This window comes from Lepidochelys olivacea, assembly GCF_965140295.1.
Source record: "Lepidochelys olivacea isolate rLepOli2 genome assembly, chromosome: 10".
Taxonomy (NCBI): domain Eukaryota; kingdom Metazoa; phylum Chordata; order Testudines; family Cheloniidae; genus Lepidochelys; species Lepidochelys olivacea.
Window position 1 is genome coordinate 59,637,377 of NC_140420.1, and position 21,926 is coordinate 59,659,302.

Here is a 21,926-nt window from a genome sequence, read left to right on the forward strand (position 1 = left end):
TGGGTGGAGTAAGGAAAACTGTTCAGCTTCAATGTGAGGAGTAGCTGAAGGTCTGATCAGTTTTTATTTCATTCAAAACAGGATTGTCCAAATTAAAAAGTTATGTTCCCGCATGCAAATATCATGAAATACTCATTTTTTTCAACTGAATTATTAGCTTGTTAGACTTCGAATTACATGAATATTATGTACAGTATCAAAAATATGCAACAAATTTTTGGTGTTGCAAAATTTTTCTGTGGTATCTTACACTTTAACTGGTTTGGGAGAAATCTAGATATCACTCCCAGAGAATTTTACAACTCGTTTCCCATCCTCTCTCCCCCTTCAAAAAAGTATTTCTAGAGTTTTACGAACATTTCCAACACAGCAAGCCTGCTCATATGAATCAACATTCTCACAAGTAACATGGCAGTGAAATAAGTACTTGTAGGGAATTCCCCCAAATACCTTTGTATAAACACTGACAACTTCAAAGTTACCCCAAAATTAGTTAATGGATGTAGACATCCAAGATGTTCTCTAGACATAGTGTACGTGGAAAAATAAAGCAAACTCCTAAAGATTGGGTATAGTTAGTAGCAGGATTATCCAGTGACAACAGTGATACATTTTAAAACTTAACAAAAGATTCTTTTTGCTGTCTTTCTTGGTATTCAGTTAACATCTTCACCGAAAAAATATGCCCTTTATGTTTTTAATGTTATGTTTACAAACACAGCTTTGTTTTACAAATGCAAAAAACAAAGCATTCATTCAAGTCATCAAATTACCAATTATCTCATCGCAGAATCACATAATAGAAACAAACCTGTCCCCCACAACTTTCAATAAATAATGCATTGTGGCACTTACAGAGCACCAAAGCAACCCACAAATATTCAGGTTGATGTATTCAACAAAATTAGCAATTTAAGAAGTGCCATACCAAATTCAACCAGTGGCCTGTCACGTGCTGCAGTCGAGCTATTTCTTTCAGAGGGAAGAGGGTAACATAGGGAGAGGGGTAACAGTGGATCCCTTCCTACCCCTCCAATTATCATTCAATTCCCTGAAAAATTAGATTTGATTTCTCAGATCTCAGTATCCTTAGTTACAAATACTAATTATAAAGTTATCCAGCCCCTTTAAAATGCAGGGACGGTATTTTATTGTGATCTGGTATGCTAATTAAAATCGAAGTGCTGCACAAAGAAGTGTTTGCTTTTGCTTTTCATTTACATGACCCTTTTTCCCCTCACAGAACAGCATAAAACTGAGGGATTAATTATTTTTTAGTATATGCTTCAAGAAGTGCTAATATAGCAAATTTGAAGTTTTGGCATAAGGCAGCCTCTGTTAGTCTTAAAACACATTTTATTCACTCAACAGATTTCTTGAAACTGAACTTACAGACAGTAAGACCTTAGTCCACAAAAGGCTTAAAAATAAACCATTTTTATTTTGAGAAATATTGGAGATATGAAAACCTTATCAACTACATCACACAGATCACATCTGTCACTTCATGTAGCCTCTTTTAGAGTTTTTTTAAACTTCCTATTAATATTTCTTCAAAACAGGATTTTTCAAAACTTTTTTTTTTTTTTTTTTTTTTAAAAAAGAGTGCCAAAAAAACCTGCATTTAAAAATCAATTACACATTTGTGCAAACCTATCAGGGTAAGTGGGAGGAGCAGAAAGGAGAGAAGATACTCACCTTGAAGTAACAAATTGACTTCTAATTTTTAGAACTGGAAGGTGAGCTATCACTCAATGTGCCAATGCTAATGAACACTATACAGGGTAATGCTGTATACCTCAAAAATGGTATTACAATTTGTAGCATTAGAAGACTATTTAGAGCTCAATTCTCCATGCAGATCTCCAAACTCTAGAATGATGCATAATGCATTAGGGCAGGGGTGGGCAAACTTTTTGGCCTGAGGGCCACATCAGGGTTGCAAAACTGTATGGAGGGCTGGGTAGGGAAGGCTGTGTCCCCCCAAACAGCCTGGCCCCTGCCCCCTATCCTCCCCTTCCCACTTCCCGCCCCCTGACTGCCCCCCTCAGAACTCCTGACTCATCCAACCCCCCGCTCCTTGTCCCTTGACCGCCCCCTCCCAGGACCCCCCGCCCCTAATCGCCCCCCCAGGACCCCATCCCCTATCCAACCCCCCTGCTCCCTGTCCCCTGACTGCCCCAACCCCTATCCACACTCCTGCGCCCTGACCCCCAGAACTCCCTAATCGCCCCCCCAGGACCCCATCCCCTATCCAACCTCCCCTGTTCCCTGACCGCCCCCCCGCAACCTCCACCCCATCCAACTGCCCCCCCGGACCCTCTGCCCCCTATCCAACCCCCCTCTCCCCCTGCTCCCTTACTATGCCACTCAGAGCAGCAGGAGCTCGCAGCCCCGCCAGAGCCAGCCGCGCTGCCCATCAGGAGTGGCGGGCAAGAGCACTGGAGGCACAGCGAGCTGAGGCTGCGGGGCACGGGGGACACCAGGAGTTAGCCTCCCCAGCTGGGAGCTCAGGGGCCAGACAGGATGGTCCTGCGGGGCAGATGTGGCCCGCGGGCCGTAGTTTGCCCATCTCTGCATTAGGGGGATTGTGAGCAACCTCTGCTCTTAGCCGCTATCCTCCAAGTGGTATGAGCCATTTCTCTACTATATTTGTGGTGACAGATCCAAAAAAGCAGAAGGATTTAGCAGAACACATAGCTTGCATGCTACATCTGAGAAAGAGCTCTGAAGACAGATTGTTAGACCACTGCTGGAAAATCCCTTGCATTAGGCGGCTCCTCACACATCCAGTACTAAGGAGCTAGCTAGAAACTCAAGTTAGACTATCTTTCAGCTCAAACAACTAAACAAAAACCCACACGCACACTCCAAATCTAGAGTACTGTACGGGTTTGGAGTAGTGTCTTAAGGTCTTTGGGGTCATCAACTGCATACAATTCAGTTGAACATGCAAACATACACAGTTTAAAACCGAGAAATATTAAAGCTAGCAGTCCATACTATACAGAATAGACATTTAATAAGTAATTAAATAAAATACAATTTACTAATGTAGGAGAGAAAAATATTCACATAATGGATACTCTAGTTTCAAATAAAGATTAGTTGGCATTATATGAAACAGCTGTCATGCTTGTTTAGGTTACATTTGACAGAGAAATGATTAAGAAGTTGTTCAACTGGACAGCTGAAACAAAAAACATAAGACAGAAAAGCTACATAAGCATATAACCCATAACATGGACCCCTTCTATCAGAACCGCAGACCCAGAAATCTTGCCAAAAGTCACACATGCAACCAAAGCTTTACAATAACTAAATGACAGAGTGTAGCATAAACTGCACTGCCCTAACAGCATGCAGAGATGTACCAGACTCTCTTATGTACTTTTCTTGAAAAGAGTAGAACCAAGTCCTTAAGACTGGAGGTGATTTTGAAGTTGAACTGCTTATTTATTCTCTGCTTCACCTCAGTATGATCCTTCTCCCATTTTACCCCAGGCCTCTAGCCTATTTCTTAATGCCCTTTCTGAAGGTACCAACCCTTCCCCACAGATCGCACCAGAGGAACACCTGCAAGAACAGAACTCACAAACTTTTCATAGACATCACATTCCTCCCTATGCACCATTGTCAAAAAACCTTGAAAAACCAAGAACCACCCACCACTCCTGAAATTCTTTATCTACAATTGATGTTACTTGAAGTTACAACATATCAGAATAAAGATTAAATCACAATTCTAGCTAGTATTTCTATTTAATTTCACCCTCGCAAGGGAACTGCAAGGCATAACTCTGATTCCCAGATCTTCATTCTCCAAAACATACAGAACTGACACCGGTAAACAGTGAGGTGGCAAAATCTGCAAATGATACAAAACTACTCAAGATAGTTAAGTCCAAAGCAGACTGTTAAGAGCTACAAAAGGATCTCACAAAACTGGGTGACTGGGCAACAAAATGGCAGATGAAATTCAATGTTGATAAATGCAAAGTAATTCATACTGGAAAACATAATCCCAACTATACATATAGAATGATGGGGGCTAAATTAGCTTCTATCACTCAAGAAAGAGATCTTGGAGCCATTGTGGATAGTTCTCTGAAAACATCTAATGTGCAGCAGCAGTCAAAAAAGTGAACAGAATGTTGGGAATTATTAAGAAATGGATAGATAAGAAGACAGAAAATATCACAATTGCCTCTATATTAATCCATAGTACACCCACATCTTGAATACTGCATGCAGATGTGGTCGCCCCATCTCAAAAAAGATATACTGGAATTGGAAAAGGTACAAAAAAGGGCAACAAAAATTATTAGGAGTATGGAACAGCTTCCATATGAGGAGAGATTTATAAGATTGGGACTTTTCAGCTTGGAAAGGAGACTACTAAGGGGGGATATGATAGAGATCTACAAAAAATCATGACTGGTGGGGAGAAAGTAATAACACTTCCTTATTTTACTCCTTCTCATAACACAAGAACTAGGGGGTCACCAAATGAAATTAATATGCAACAGGTTTAAAACAAACAAAAGGAAGTATTTCATCACACAATGCACAGTCAACCTGTGGAACTCTGCCAGAGGATGTTGTGAAGATCAAGACTATAACATGGTTCAAAAAAGAACTTGGTAAGTTCACGGAGGATAGGTTCATCAATGGCTATATGGCAGGACAAGCAGGGATGGTGTCCCTAGCCTCTGTTTGCCAGAAGCTGGGAATGGGCGACAGGGAATGGATCACTTGATTACCTGTTCTGTTCGTTCCCTCTGAAGCACCAGCATTGGCCATTATCAGAAGATAGGATACTGGGTTAAATGAACCTTTGGTCTGAGCCAGTATGACCATTCTTATGTGACGGTCTTCCGCATATTAAGTCACAAACAGGCATTTTAGAAGGAAGCTTAGAGGTGTCTGGGTTTGTTTGCAAGACTACTATACACCATCCCACCCTCTATTTATTCATGGGAAAAGAGTAAATTTGTACCCGTGCCATCTGGGGATTGGATGCGGGTCATTTGATAGCCAAAACAAGGCACGTTAGTTTCTAACAAAAGAATATTTTACAGGTCAATGCTATGACAGTTATGGCAATTTCCTGGACAAAACTCATTAAATTAAGTTTAACATTTTAGGAGTTCATTGTATTAACAATGCAAATGTTTATGTATTATTGTGAGATTTCATTGAACTTATTTAGGCGGAAGACAGAATTAATGCAATCCCTGGGAAGTACTGTGAGCTTCAAAAGACTATGTTGAACAATGAAGCAGACACAAATGATCTTTGGGTCAATATGTGTGAAATTAAATTGCTAGGAAGTACTTGAGACGAGAGGATTGCCAACTCCCATCTACAGACTCAACCTCTGAAGCTTCGCCCTGAGGGGAGACCTTTCGTCTGCTGATCATCCGTTACATAAGGAAACAGAAACTGTATAAAGGAGTAACTGATTTATTCATGAGAGTGCTTACTCTAAGTTCAAGTTGTAATGAACTTGTGACCACAAGAAAATCTCCCATGTGGGGTTTGAAACTAATCACCAACCAGAGCACTTTCAGAACAAGAGGGTGATCTCTGGTAACATTTGTAGCATGTGTGTAGGTTCTTTTATTTTTTTTAAAACACGTTTTCTCTGTAATGCTTTTACCTTAAGAATAAATATGATTGCTTAGAAAGAGATGTATGGTAGCTTAACTATGGCAATTACACTGTTCACCATTTCTGAGGAGAAAAGTAAAGCATGCTTAGGCAACCTGACTTTGGTGGGGAGTTCACACTGTAGGCAGGGAGCTGCGCAGTTTGAAAATACCCCAGTCACGAAGAAGAGAAATGTGGGTCTCCACCCAAGAGAGGTGACAGTTGAGGAGCCAGAAGCCTAGAGTGGGTGCCCTTGCTAGACAATAGAAGGAAAAACATAGGCACAATTGGCTTGAACTGTGACAAATGCACTGAATAATAGTTTTCTTCAGTTTTTGTGAAGAGTGTATCTAAAGAGGAGACACATTGCTATTATACATTCTGAAGCTACATATCCAGGAGACAGCAAGGAAGTCATTGCCTCTCTGACTGGGATGAGGCTCAGACTTCAACACAGGGTGACTGGAGAGGGGAGAGGAAAAAAAAAAAAAAGCTACATTTTCAAAAGCGTAACCACCCACAAGGAGTGAGTGGTGAAGATCTAGTTATCTGGCCAGTTACCCTAACTATTATGCGTGACTAGTTGGTCTGGTAACTTTCATGACTCCTGAGCACAGTTGCCAACTTTCACACGGTAAATAAGCACCCCAACTTTCACAATAAGCCAAAAATCAAGCTCATCCCATTTCAAAACAAGGCCAAAACAAGCCAATCCTTAAGAACCCCAACACTCTATGTGACTAGATCCCCCCGCGTGCAGTATGGGACTGTAGTGGGCCCGCTGTGCAGCCCTGACTCTCTCCCTGCCCTTACCCTGCTTGCCCCTTGCCTGCCTCTCGTTGCACCGGCTTGCTGGGAGCCAATCAAAAAAAAAAAAAAAAAAGGAGCAACAAGCCAGAACACAAAAACTAGTCAACAAGCAAATCACAAACCAATTAAGCCTAAAACAAGCCCAACTTTTGCGTTTTTTTCACGGGTTTCACATGTCTGCTCCCAAGGGGCAGTTTTAGTTATGCAAGCCAAACACAGAAGTCATTCACACATCTAAATACAGTTTCAGCATGGTTTTCTTTGTTTGTTTTTTTACAGTGACTACTCCACGCATGAAGTTGTAGCAAGCTTTATAACTAGAGCTGTGCTATATACACCAGTTTCAGTTTGCAAGAGTTTCACAAACCAAAACCAGATGGCATTCCTTAAGGTTCACACAAAACTCAGTACTTCGTGCAAACATAAAACAAAATTCCCTGCAAGTGTTTTTCTGTTTTCATATGAAAATAGATGAGCAGTTCCTTCTATTTGTACCCACAATGGGCTTGGAACCCTCTGCCCCCTTTACTAATGAGGGAATTCTACGCCAAAAAAATTAAAAATTCTTCAAAATTCTGCATAATTTGTCAAAACAACACTATATAATTGTGCCAGTTTCAATTATTTTGGTAATTTATTTCAGATATCTGTCAGCAAGTATGTCTGTAACAATACAGACCAAAAAAAGATTCTGGTAATTTTTTTTGACAAATTGCTTACTAGGCATATTAATACAGAACTTTGAGTAATTCATTTAAATTACAATACAGCATTGTATTTTCTGCATCCATCAGAAGCAGTGCAAAGGCTGGGAGTGTCAGGAGTAACGGAGGAGCTGAGGGAGAGGGAAGGAGCCTGGAGTGAACCTGGATGGTTACTGAGTGTGGGTGGAAGAAGTATGGAACAGGCTTTGGGGGAGCAGTGTAGGATTGTTAGGGAGTTGGGGAGCCTCCCCCATGCAGACCCTGGCTAAGCCAAACCCCTCCCATTCAGTCAGAAACATGTGACCTTGTTCCTGCACTCCCCATCCTGATGGGTCCCTGCAGTCTCTTCCCCCACCCTCATGGGTCCATGCAGCTCCCCTCCCATGTGGCCATGCACCCCCTGGCTTAATGCTGTCACCCTACTAGCTCCTGAGCCCACACCCCAGTCTGTCCCCCACCCCAGCCATTCTGAACCCATCTGTGACACCCCCTCAGCAACCCTATGCGCTCCACTCTGTCCTAACCTGACTCCATGGGCCAGGTGCTGTGATGAACTTCTACTCTTGTGGGAATTCTGTGCCACTGCGCATACACAGAATTCCCCACCCCCGAAAATACACTCTGGCCCAGACGTGCTGCAGTTCCGCCTTTTGCCCACCAGAGGCTGCTGTGGCACCAGAACAGCCTATTGCATTCATGCTGTTGGCTGTACTGGCGCCACAGTGTCCTCTGGTGGGCGAAAGGCAGAACTGTAGCACTTCTGGGGCAGAAGGTACTTTCTGCAGGGGGAGGGGGGAATTCTGCAGGACACATGAATTCTGGGCATGCACAGTGGCACAGAATTCCCCCAGGAGTACCCCTTTACCTTAAGCAGCCTTATGTGGCCAGCTAACTAGCCCACTCCATCATTCCTGTCTTCCAGAAGGAGCCAGCAAATAAACCTATGCCCAGCTCCGCATCTTCCAAATTCAAGAAAGATCTGGAGCAAGTAGGCAGTGTGCCCCTAATTCAGCTGCAGTGAGCCTTCTTGCTAGACCCTCAAACACAGTCGGCGCAGTGGACCAGAATTAAATTCTTGAGCACCCTAATTCTAAATCAGATGGTTTTCAAGCCCTAGGTCAGACTTTCACCATCTTCTAGATCTGTTGGGGGTAGAGACAAGGTATTCCAGTTGGAAAGGGCCAAGACAAAACATGCCCAGAATTCTCACCACATTCATAAGAAGGTTTGTGAACATGGGCAGAGTTTTGGGTTCATCAGATAAGTTTTGCCTGCTTCTGGCTTTAAGGATGTTTTACAAAGTCCTATACATAGCCCCTATTATTAAATAAGCAACACGCATGTATAATCTAAGGCTTTTATTCATGTGCAACTCTAGACCTTTGGTGCATAGAACACATGCATTCAACTTACCTGCCTTCAATCAATTCATGAAAAATATACACGAGGACCACAAAGTATTTTGGACAACTAAAAATATGAATAATGACCAAATTCCCAAAGTATAAGATCTTTGATCACCTCTTCATTTTATTTGTAAGTAAGAAAATGATTGTCGTGGGCTGGCATGTTTATCATTCTAGGGCTGAATTCTTCATCTACATGGGATCACCTGTCAACTCCTAGAATTTAGGAAACAGGGTCAGGCAGAGAGGTTACTTCACCAGATGTATATAGACAAGGAGGATGGTGTGGTGACTGGTTCTCCTTGAGAATTCAAGTTCTGTTCATAAAGACTGTAGCTTGAAAGGTTAAGAACCATGAATTTTTGATGCATAGGTGAAGTGTAGTCCCTGTTTATTTTACTCCTCAAACATATTTCTTGAGACTAAAAGATAAAGTTTGGCTTGCAAAAATCAATAACTTTCCTCTGCAAGATATGCTATGGACTAACTACTATCTCTCTATGGGTCATTTCACCCCACCTAGGAGATTATCTCCTGAGCCTTGTATGAAGAATTGCTAATCTAACCCTCAAGGGGGACTCTGGCAATTAACCTGGATGATACAAGTCATTCCTACAGAGTTTTAATAATTGGTGAAACTGACTATTTATTTAACTAGATCTGCTACGGAAGAATGCTTGTACTGCATCCAAGAAATTTCTGTGCAGATTCAATTTGCACACAAAGGGCTTGGTTCGAAGGACATTGAAGTTAATGTGAGGCTTTTCTTCTACTACATTAAGCTTTGGATCAGGCCCCTAGTTGGTTGCTTATGCCGAGCCACTCTCTTTAAAACCCACTCAACTCTAACATGCAAAGGGGTAGAAAGGGAAACTGCTTGAGTACGTTTGCTGTGTGAATATATATAAGCATTTGGACTAGAGCAGGAAAATGATCTTGTGCACATAGGCATGACTTGGGGAGGTGGGAGAGGAGAGAAGGGTTTGTGTGTGCATGCACAGTGTGGACACCAATTTGGGCATATAGTTTTACACTTGCAATTGTGTGCACGTTTCTCAAAGAGCTCAACGTCAAATCAATTACATAGGCAACAGGTGTCTAACATTTTGACTATTTAAGGGAACTACAGAAACACTAATTTATTGCAGAAGACAGGAATTTGCCTGTTACAAATGGCACTTAATGGGAGTCTCTCCACATTTCTGACGAAAGCATCAGGTAAAAGTAGCCATCCAGCTTTGGAACACTTGACTTATCTGGTTTTGATGGATGGCCTCTGGACATTCATTTTACTACATTCTAAATCATGCTTCCTGCTGTCAGGCTATCACAGAAACATTTTTAGTTAAAAAATTTTAAATTCCAGTACAGAAAGTCCTGGGCAATGTAAGCAGTTTCCATCTTGGAGACTGTAGAAATAGAGAGAATGAAAGCAATACAGGGGTGGGGGTGAAAAGAGGTTGTTATGTTTTAGCAGGAGACAGCAATAGCAAAGTATCTTTGCAATTTAACTCTGTCATTCCTATTTTGTATCAGGTTATTTTTTCCAATATATTCATTCCCATCACTAATCTAATTAAATTATTTGACATTATCAGCAATTCACTTGATTTACAGTCGTAAAATACCATGATGTATCAGAGTCACTTATTTCACCCGTAGCTTTCATTCACAAATGATGAGCCTTTAGAAGGCAAACTCTCTCCCCCGAAAAAAACTAAAAGCAAAACAAAAAATAAAAACACTCTGATCCCATAAATTCCACACACCCACCAAGCAGTGTAATTCTCAAATTCCTAAACACCTTATCGTCCAACACTCCAAAGCACAACATTTGTGTGTTAACCTATGGTACCTCCCTGCCAAACAACAAATTTTAGTCACAGTACCCTGACTGGCTGTTTTATTACATTCAGTTACATATGTACTTTTGTAATAACTGATGACCGAAACATGGCTGTATTAAATCATATCATGCTTGCTGCAACACTAAGAGATGGGCAACTTTCACCCTTTCATCCGCATCACCTAGAGAAGCTAAAGTGTGAAAAACAAAGAAGCAATCAGACATTCTTGGACATTTGTTAGTTTGCCCATTAACAATCAAATAAACTAACATAGCTGGCATTTTCCCACCCTTCTAATTTATATTTTCTAGGATTGTACCTTGAAACAAATCTCAACAAGAACTTCATAGACTCATAAATAGCTGTTTGTCTTCCTACGACTGGCACAGAGCAGTTAATTTTTTTGTCCTGAAACACTTATCTTTCATTTTAGTAGATTTAAACTGGACATTTAAGAAGTGTTTCAATAAACAAATACTACTCTAGCCCAGCTGAGACAAGACATTTGGAAAAAGGATAAAAAGCTAATTATTTTAAAAATGGAAAAATAGTAAAGGAAGCACCATCTTCACAAAGTAATCCAGAAAGGCATAATTGCAAGCACAATCATTGAAAGACTCAAACAGACGTAAATAGGTTATATCTCAAATTCTGTGTATTAAATCAAAAATGAGTAAGCCTTTTAAAAATAGACATAGCTACATTCTCCATGGTAAAACAAACAAAACTGTTTTACAAATCCATGCATAATGTATTTCTTGGTATTGAATACCCCTAAGGGGCAAACACCTGAAGAAATATTTTTCCTTCCCGTTTTTTAAATTTGGCCTCTAGTAGTAAAAAAACCAAACATAATGTTCAAACATTTATTCTACAAACTACAGAATATTCTTAAAATTAAATCAAGATCACAATGCAGAATTAAACTTGGGTGTCAGAAATTAAATACCTGTACTACTTCCACTTTGTCAATCATCTCAAAAATGCATCTCTGATATCTAACAATGTCCCAGAACCGAGCTAATACAGAGTTCGTCACCTCTCACTCCTGCAGAGAGTAATCCGTCTAGGTCAAGACTGAGGTCACTGTAACAATACAGGGAACACAGAATCTATGTAACAGATTGCCTTGCAGTGGGGAACTGAGAGTCTATAACCAAACAGTCCCTAAAACCAGAAACATTGTGAACTAAAACGTATCCGGTTAAGTGTTATTAGATGTCGTTATTCTTACATGAGAATGGTATAAGCGATAGTTTGGTATACAATATCCCACTATCCTTCTCATGGGAAAGTGGCTTCTGTTGAAGTTGTAGCTTGAGAGACAGCTGTAATGCATTCCCTCATGCATAGTATCTCTGTGATGATGTCACACATCAGAAGAGATTAGGCTTCCCAATAAAAAAATTCAAGCAACCATTAACACTATTTCCCAAAAAGAAAAGATTGTACTTTTCTGGTTAAGCTCTTTGGTGCTCTCTCTTTTCTGGGGAATCATTGCCTAGAAGCAGGCCTGCAAACAGAATCACCAATTGCTGAATGGTATCTTTTAAGATTTATATTGACCACTAAAGATTTATTGTTTGACATGAATGTAAATGTACTTATCCAGGAAAAGCAAACTAAGGAAAAAGGAAAAACAAAAAAACCAAAACATCTCCTTGTTCTTCCCATAATACAAACCCTGTCACTTTGCACCTCTCTTAAATTTAAAGAAAGACTCATAGAATAATAGGACTAGAAAGGACCGCAAGAGGTCTTCTAGTCCAGTCCCCTGCACTCAAGGCAGGACTAAGTATTATCTAGACCATTCCTGACCATGTAACATTTGATTTTCATAGCAAATTCTTACTAGCTGTATTTGTAAGATGTACCCAATTGATGGAGGACAGTTTGGGGGAAAAGCTACACACTCCACTTATGATGCAGATTTCTGGAAAGAAATTCACCTGAAGGTTTGTATGAAAGATTGGTTAACCAACATATGGCGTGCAGATCCCTGTACTGAAATTACAATAAATTTAAGTATTTTAACATGCAATGAGTAAATCAAAATCCCATATATATATTTTATGAAATTTCTGAAAATATATTCTTCTGAGACTCTAAATTACTGTGTGTTTATTTTTTTTCAAATTTCATTCACTTTCAAGATGTTGTGGATACTAAATAATCCCCTTCTCCGAGTTTAAATAATCCAAGATCATACAAGAAAAAGGTTTCAACAAGAACTCTTATTTTTTAATATTGCCACCATTAATACATTTAGACTGCTCTGGCAACTCTAACAATATACAAAATATACATAGGCAACATTACTATTTATGTTCAAAGAAATACTTGACTGTTAATTTAATAAGTGTCCTACAAAGTTACCTTTTTATTTTTTGAAAATAAAAACACTAAGCCTTCTTTTAATCATACAAGATACACACAGTAATTAGAAAACTAGAAACATCACTACTGCATGAGTAAATAGTATTGTTTCTTTAAAAAAATATTATTTCTGAGGACTATGCAGTATGAAGACTTTTATACAGTTGACTTTATAGTTCATATTACAGGTTTGTCCCCAACATTCTGAAAATTGACAATATATAGAGCAGATACTCTCTCAGTAAAGAAAAAAAAGGCACAAAGTAGTGAAATAAATACAACATATTTTTGTTAATATATTTGCTGGTTTTCATAGCAGTATTGACAAGGCTTAAACGAGAGAGAGAATCATATCTGCCAAAGTTCAGAAGGATACAGAGCACAAGGAAATTGTAATTTCCTGTACCAAAACAGGCTCCAAAGAGAACTTTGTGAAGAGGGAGACAACAAAAGAGGCACCATTTTCCCTTTACTGTTTCAAAACATATAATATTGTGATAAATATATTGACACATACCAAAATTAGTATCCTAATTTATCCTGCTCTTTTCTTTGTAGAAGCCAAACTAGACGACTTTAAAAATTAAGCATTTAAAATATAGGTGTATTTTTAAAAATCCCACATACTTTAAATTTTTGTACTAATTAAGGAAAAAAAAGAGACTTGTTCCACCGGCCAGAGTTCTTCTATATCAACATGATGCAGCTATTAGAAAATTAGACTTCCACACTAGAATATGACCAATACATAAACAAACATGCATAATTTTTCCACTTATTTATGAAATTATTTCACTCTGATTGTATTTATACATATATTATTTAGTGAAGTATTAATCCTATAATTGATCATTTTCATAAGGATGGATATTTAAAATAAATTCACAAGTCTTTCAGGATTTATTTCATTATTTGATATATTACGGTAACACATTAAAATGGTATGTTCAAATTTATCAAAACTGAAACAAAAAGCAAGAAGTGGACATTCTGAACCCAACATGTATCAAACCCAACTTGCATGCCAGAACCATTAGAGATACTGGATGTTCCACTGTGCTGAACTGAACAAACTGCATTTTAAGCCACAATGAAAGACAACTATGGGCCTTTTATACTAAAAATCAGGTAGGTCAAAATAAGGCATCTTCAATTATTTTGATTATGTCAAATGTAGGAAGATGTGTGCAACTGAAAGATTAGTGGGTTTTTTTCTGCATATAAAAAATAAACTAAAATATCTAAATTCAGTGACTTGAACTTTAGGTTTCTCAACAGCATCTTACCTGATCCACTAAACTGACTGCTTCCTAATGTAGTTGGTCTAGTTTTCCCACTATTAACAGGTGGGGAAAACATCTGCAAAACAAACAAAAAACAACAGATGTTTAAGTTAAGTTTATAAATCTTGTCTGCGGCTAAAAAAACTCAACATATGACAGTTCACTGGCCTATATTTCTTCCAGAAAACAGACTTTAACACATTCAAAAGAATCATAAAACAAGTAATCAAGAATGATCTTTGCAGTTTCACCAATGCTACTAAACCCTCTATTGTATATGCAAGCAATGTAAACAGGAAAACCTGAGATTGTTACAGTAATTTAAAGTCTATTATACATCATAAATTCTACTGCTCAAAATACATAGCTTGTTATTTTATGAGCTCTAAAGGCACAGGATAACTTTAATTAGTAGCCAATTTGCAAGAGGCACTATTTTTCTATTTTGTTTTAAATTATGTATTTTGAAAAAATCAGTCTGAAAAAAAGCATCACACAGAAAATACTTTGCTTGTAATTTCCAAACCAAGACTGAAAAACAAAGTATCAACGGACTTCCTTGCAGCTTTTAAGCACCAGCAAGTTACATTTCTTTAAAGGAACAAGAAAAATCCTCACAAACTATCAGTCCCACACACCAGTTTAACAAAGATTAAGTATTAGATTACGCCATCTCCGGGTCAGCCCGATTTTAACCAGTTAAACCAATTGACCCAGCTGGTATTAGAGCATTAAATCTGGAAGTCTAGACATTACATCAAAGTTCAGGTGTGCACATTGGCTGAGTCGGACCCAACCAAGCCCTGCAGGCTGCCGCCCCTACTTCTTGGTTCGCTTTACCGTGGAGAAGCCATAAGAAGACCTCGAAGAATATCCTACCGCACTGAAGTCCAGCAGGTCACTCAGTTCCTTGTCGGTTCCTATAGCGGCCATCCGCTGCTGCTGAGGATTCATCTTCCTCCACTTCAATTACGTCCTAAAACACAGGGAGGGAAAGAGACACGCAGCACTTTACCATTGGGCTGGTGCCGACACCATTCAGTGCACGGACAGATCTGTCCCTAACAAAGAAGGGGGCTCAAGCATTCGCATCCCTTACACTGATGGGGGGGAGGGGAAATCCGAAGGGAAAGCCTCACTTTAACAGAGCACACGGATGAGATCAGCAAGCAGCAGCTTCTCAAACTAGCCAACTCTCTAAGTTTCCTCTGCCTCCTTTCCCCTCATTCAATTTCTACTCCACCTCAGGCAACACACACACACACACAAGTGAGTCTGAAGTGACAGGAAGGGGTAGATCGCCCTGGGCCAGTAAAAGGCATAAACAGGTAAACCCGAGCAAAATCTGGAAAATTAGAGAGAGAGATTAAGTGACTCACTGTTTTCGCAACAATGGAGCTGACAAGTTGGGCTGTGGATGTGCCTCAGCAGAGCCATGTCTGCTTGAGCATTGCTATTGCCTGATTTCCAGAGAGGAATAATTTGCTTTATCCACACACACAATTTGCTGTAACTACCAGCTCCGGAGCCCCAAAGCTGCTGCAAACAATAAACAGTCTCTGAAACCAGCGATCTGCCTTTGCACCGCAAAGACACCCACAAGTGCAGCGGCCGGGCGAGGTGGCGGCGTTGGGGGCCCGCTCCTTTCCCTGCGCCGAGCAGGCTGGCGTGTGACGGGACACACACGGTGCCGCATTCCTAGCCCCTGCGAGTTGAACGAGTGCTCAGGGCTCCAGTCCTCCCAGGAGCGCCAGCTTAGTGCGGGCGCTTCCTTCCCTGACAGACCATACACAGGGACCAGGGGCGCATAAAACACGAGCCGGAGAATTGCTGCCCGCTACAGCCCCGCCAGAGTCCCCGACAAGACTGAGAGAACGGACCCAGAAGAGTCCCTACCCCGCAGCAGAGCGCCCGCCCCCGCCTCCCAGCACCAGTGTCACTCCTCAGAGGAGCCCCTCTACAGCCTCCCTACCCCAGCAGCTCCTTAGCCCCGAATTCACCTCCCAGCACGGCCCCCTGCCCCCCAGGGCACCCCCTCTGCCCCCCCAGGGCGGCCCTCTGCCCTCCCAGGGCACCCCCTCTGCCCCCCCAGGGCGGCCCCCTGCCCCCGCAGCACGGCCCCCAGGGCACCCCCTCTGCCCCCAGGGCACCCCCTCTGCCCCCCCAGCACGGCCCCCTGCCCCCGCAGCACGGCCCCCTGCCCCCAGGGCACCCCCTCTGCCCCCAGGGCACCCCCTCTGCCCCCCCAGCACGGCCCCCTGCCCCCAGGGCACCCCCTCTGCCCCCCCAGCACGGCCCCCTGCCCTCCCAGCACGGCCCCCTGCCCCCAGGCCACCCCCCCTGCCCTCCCAGCACGGCCCCCTGCCCCCCCAGCGCAACCCCCTGCCCCCATTCTATCCCAACTTCTCCCTCCCGGCCCAAATTTACCTCCTTCCCCGCGGTGACGTCCGAACCCAGCAGGGCCCCGCTCGCGAGCGGCCGGGCCGCTGGGTAGGAGGCAGAGCCGACCACCCCCGCCCCCCGCTGGAAGGAACTTGTGGGCTCCCCTAGGCAGACATTTTTTTGCTTGCGGAGCCGCAGCACCGCGTTCAAGGCTCCGGCTTAGTATCCCTCCGCGGATGCTGGAACAGGCACAAGCTTAACACTTAACCCTTCCCTGGCCGCGGTCGCGGTGTTGGCTGGCTCTAAGGAGGGGTCGCCGCCGCCGCTGCCGGGGGGCCGGTTTCGCAGGCACCGGTCGGTGGTGGCGGCGGCCTCGGGGCCTGACCCCAGCTCCCCGTGCCGTGCCGCTGTGACTGTGCGCTCAGGGCTACCCCCAGCCCGGCGCGGGGCGGGGCGGCTCCGGGGAGCCCAGGGACGGCGGCAGCAGCACAAGGGCCCCCAGCTCCGGGGTGAGCCTGGCACCGCAAGGCATCGCCTGAGATGGGAGCGCCTTCCCCATCGGTCCCCGCGGGGGAACCTGCGGCTGCCCAGCCCGGGAGGGAGCCCCCTGCAGCGCCGCACGGAGCTGGTGGAGCCAGCGCACATCGCCCGCAGCTCTGGGCATGGCCCACGACACTAATAATCACCCCAGAGATACAGACAGGGCCCAGGCCAGGGCGCTGGAACAATTTGTATAGTAGAGGTGCTGAGAGCCACTGAACCAAAGTGTAAACCCTGCATATAATGGAAACCACTTCAAGCCAGGCGGTGTAATAGCACATCCCTAGTTCCAGCAGCTATGGGCCCATGCTGTAGGGTGACCAGATGTCCTGATTTTATAGGTTTCAGAGGAGCAGCCGTGTTAGGCTGTATTCACAAAAAGAAAAGGAGTACTAGTGGCACCTTAGAGACTAACCAATTTATTTGAGCATTATAGGGACAGTTCTGATTTTAGGGTCTTTTTCTTATATAGGCTCCTATTACCACCCACACTCTGTCCCGATTTTTCACATTTGCTGTCTGGCCACCCTACCACGCAGCCACCTGACACAGCCCCAGACATGGCCCACGCCACCAATAACCACCCCACAGCAACAGGTATGGTCCATACAGTACACAACCCACACACAACACCTAAACATGGTCCACACCATACACATAGCAATACACACTGCACACAGTGCCCAAACTTGGCCCACACAGTACACAACACACATCACACCTACACATGGCCCACACCATTCACACAGCAATACACAATCTACCCAACCTCCAGACATGACCCACACCGTACAATACAGAACCCACACAACATCCAGACAGAGCCCACAGCAATACCCAACAAACACACACAATACACATAGCAATACACAACCCAGACATGACTCACACAGTACCCCTAGCAATACAAAACACACACCCATAATAGGCAACACCCAGACATGACCCAGACACTACACATAACACACGCAACACCCAAACATGAGCTACACAGTACATGTAACTGTACACAACACACAGTCCTGATACAAAACACACACAATATCCAAACATAATCCACACATGACAAAGTATAATGCATACATAATACACCAACACACACATAATAGCCAGAACACAATATCAACACAAATTCCCAAAACATGATACATTTATAATAGACTCAAAGATGCACAAACATTACCTAGAACAAACGATAGGTACACAAAACACAAACACACAACACAATACACATACAATTTAAAACAAACATGCACATACAATACACCAAAACAAGCACAACACTCAGAATACATACAACAAACAAAACCCAATGCACCAAAACACAATTAAAACACAAAATATACAATGTGCCAAAATACACTAGCACACTCACCCACCACCAGAACACTTGTAATACATTAGTACATATTCACACACCATGTAGAGTAAAAACTACACATATAACTTTATATCAAGTTTGAAATTTTCTGATTGACAAAGTTACCATGTGGCAAAGCTAATACTGATCTACTTTATCAGATTTTGACAAAACTTCCTGTTTGTTAAATATAATAAAAATGAATAACTAAGACACCCGCATACCAAACCATAGGGAACACACATGCCATACAAAAATGCATACATGCATACACAAACCCAGTACCTCTGCATAACAGATAGAGCTAAGCAAGACGAGATAGTCTTACGGTTGAGATACAGGAATGGGAGTGGCTCTGGAAGCTAAATGACTTGGATTCTATTCTGAACTCTGTGATAGCTTTCCTATGTGAGTAAGTCACTTAATATTTCTCTGCCTCTGTTTCCCAATCTGTAAAGCGGAACTACTATTCTTCCTTGCGGGGGCGTTTTGTGATTTAACTCATTCATGTTTGTGAGGTGCTCAGATACAACAGAAATACCTGCAAAAAAAGTAACAGTAAAGTGGGCCTAGTGCAAGCACACAGGGCTTTTCATAATAACAAAAGATCTTGATCCCTTTGCATAGCCTGAAGTTAGGATGTATAGATCTCTCAGGCCTGCAGAGCCCCCAGGTGGCATGTAGGTGCCACCACCTAGACCTCAGCCCACTTTGTACAGCCGATGTGTGGAAGTCTCTCGGGTTTTTTTCTCAAACTCTAGTTTTTAAGGGCTGAATGCTCCTTTTCCACAAAAAGCTCCTGGGTGAGTGAGTAAACTTAAAAAAACCTGCAGAGTTACTACTGCATTTTCATTTGGGGGTGGGGTGGGGGACAGAAAACAGTCTTCAAACCCTGGAGAACCTTAGGATTTGTGTGGAAGAAAAGCTACAGATCCAGACACATTCTGTGGAGGGCCTGGGGAGGTGGTAGAATGCACAGTGGGAAAGGGAATACTGCTTAAAGCAGTGTTAATTCCTGCATGGATCCACCGGATTTGGAGAGTAACATGCTACATACAGCAGCTGCTGCCTGGCTCCACCCCCTCTGCTTCAAAACTTCCCATACCCAATTCTACAGATTCCAAATTGTGCAGTGTTCAGGAGGAAGGGACAGGGTGAAGCAGACAACACTTACCAACCCCTGTACAGACACACTGCTGATTTGCAGGCTTTCCAAACCCTTTTCCTCTTTTGTGCGCCCCTCTGTGCCATGTAGTGGAGAGATCGTTTGGCCTTGTGAGTCTATGAATATTCATATTTCTGTCACTTAAAAATGCAGGAAGTAATTTGTATTAAAATATCAGCACAATGATTTTCATTCCCTATGCCCTGGAGGGACATAAATATGTCCTTTTTTCTCTTTGATGTATAAATAATGTTCCACTTTAGAGGAAAACACCCAATGAGAGATCAGTGTTACATGTTTCACTAAAACTGTACTTTAACAAATATTTTTGTAGCAAGGAGGAGCCTATATCTACTGTAACATGAAAATGCAGTTAAAGGCGTTTTCTCTTTCAAACTTTTATCAGTATGAAAAATATTGACATAGTGATGAATATACTATGGAAAAATAGATTAAAGTAGCTGCAAACATTAACATACAGTATTTATTATAGCAGTTGTTTATACTAATGTACAATTGATTTAAAAACCACAAATTTTAAAAATAATACATTTTGAGCTCTTTTTGTTTTGTTTTGTTTAGGGTTCACATTTGCAAGCTTTTCTCTGCAACCATGAGGACTAGAAACTTACTTTTCATTTTATGAAACCTGAGATGCTCATGTAATCCAGGATCTGGCGCTTACAGGCTCATGATACAATTGTGAGATTTAGCAACACTGCGGGTGCTAATGTAGACAAAGAAAGAATGAGTGGCAAGGCTTGACAAAAAGCTTGGGAAAGAAAGAAGAGGTTGAAGGGATTTCAGCCTATATAAATCAGGAGGCGGGTCTAAGTATAACAAGTTGCAAGGACATGAAAAATGCACAACTCCAGGAGGGAGGAAGTGAGGAACTAGTAAAGACATTTTAGCAGAATGTAGGGAATGGGAAGGATATAGAGAAGGAAATAAGAGGATATAGGTAGGAGGGCTGCTGGAGTGGTCTGAAAGCGAGGGCTTGTCTACATCGGGATGTTACATCAGAGTAACTTAGTTTGTTCGCATTACAGAGCTTTGTATCCACACACAACCTTTTTTTTAAAAAATCAGATTATTTGGCATCTTAGGCCACAGTAAGTTGGAACAGAAGTAACTCTATTTCAGAGTGATTTTGTTTGCCTTTAAGGTTTATGTGGACACATTCCTAACTAGTCTACTGCTGGCAGTCCTCCCACTGCTATCCTTTACTGCATGGCTTCACACCTGCACCCTGCAGTGCTCCTGGGTCATCTGGACCATATGTCACCTCTTAGTTTAAATGCTGGCAGGCAACCAGGTATGCCCCTTTTTGATACTAGGTAGTGGTGAAATCACACACAGTCACATAACCTTTATAGCAGCCATGTCCCCCCTCCTGGGTAGACCTCTGCAGAGCTGCAAGACTTGATTGCCCTCTTTGGAGAGCAGCATTTCTAGTCCATGTGGAGAAGAGTCACCAGAATGCAGACATCTACAAGACATTGTCAGAGCAAATGAAGAAGAGGGGACACTCCCAGAGCTGGTCCTAGTGCCTAGCCAAAGCAAAGGGACAAGAAATAGCCCAATCTGAAAAGAAAGCAAAGATATTCAAGAGCTATTCCTTCTGACTGACTGGCTATCATACTGGAGAGAGCTTCATGTACAGGATATATTTAAAGGGTTGTACCTTTAAGAAGTTGTAAAACCACACAGTAGCGTAGTGAGGCCCCAATCTCAGTTGGGGCCCATGGGTGCTACCCAAATATAAATACTACTGTAGGCTGTTTTAGATTCCATTGTGAACTGATTTATAAATTAATTTCATATATTTTATTTTAATTGCTTTTTAATCAACTTTTTACTGTATTGTAAATCTTTGGACACACTTTGACAAAATATTTAAAAATAAAATTACCAAAAAACTGGTTCTTTATTGTGTCAATGTGTAGTAGTTTCGTTTCATTAACTAAGAATTTATGTACCATTTATACTACTCAGTGCTTACTGGTACAGCATCCCTCCACAGCAGCTCCAGTTTGTCTGTCTGTGTGGGAGTCTTTTGTAAACTCCACGTCAGCTGGGTCATAGAGTTCTTGGCTGCCCAGAAAAATTTCCTCTTGGTTGGACCTCATGGTATATGTGGGGTCAAGGGCACTTTCTTCAGGGTGCTTGCCATGTTGCTTAGGGTGCGTTATGGAAAACTGTCCACCACCTCATTCTTGGATGAAGTGATGGCATCACTTGCAAAAATGTGGTCCACATCCTTATAGCATGGGCAGGTTGTGAGAGCATTACCAGAGGTCCTGTTCTCTTACAGATGTTGTGCAAAAATACAGCAAGCATTTAAGTCTTTGGCCTGGTATGCAGGGCTTGGAGGAGGAGCAAATAATAGCACATACATCCC

General features: G+C 42.3%; 1 protein-coding gene across 17 annotated transcripts in view; it reads right to left on the minus strand.

Annotated features, from left to right (window-relative positions):
* TCF12 (transcription factor 12) overlaps window positions 1–19,559 on the minus strand; it is a 284,639-nt gene extending 265,080 nt beyond the window's left edge. For 2 of the 17 annotated variants that reach the window (XM_084642024.1, XM_084642008.1), the window contains exons 1-3: window positions 16,506–16,870; window positions 14,919–15,054; window positions 14,082–14,154 (exon numbers count right to left, since the gene is read on the minus strand). In XM_084642024.1, coding sequence (XP_084498150.1) covers window positions 14,082–14,154; window positions 14,919–15,032 — 187 coding nt within the window. In that variant the 5' untranslated portion in view covers window positions 15,033–15,054; window positions 16,506–16,870. Of the gene's footprint in view, window positions 1–14,081; window positions 14,155–14,918; window positions 15,055–15,457; window positions 15,615–16,505; window positions 16,879–19,534 lie in introns of those variants that run through there. The other 15 variants (XM_084642018.1, XM_084642022.1, XM_084642020.1 and 12 more) reach the window with 15 other exon arrangements.
* Window positions 19,560–21,926: the final 2,367 nt, after the last annotated feature.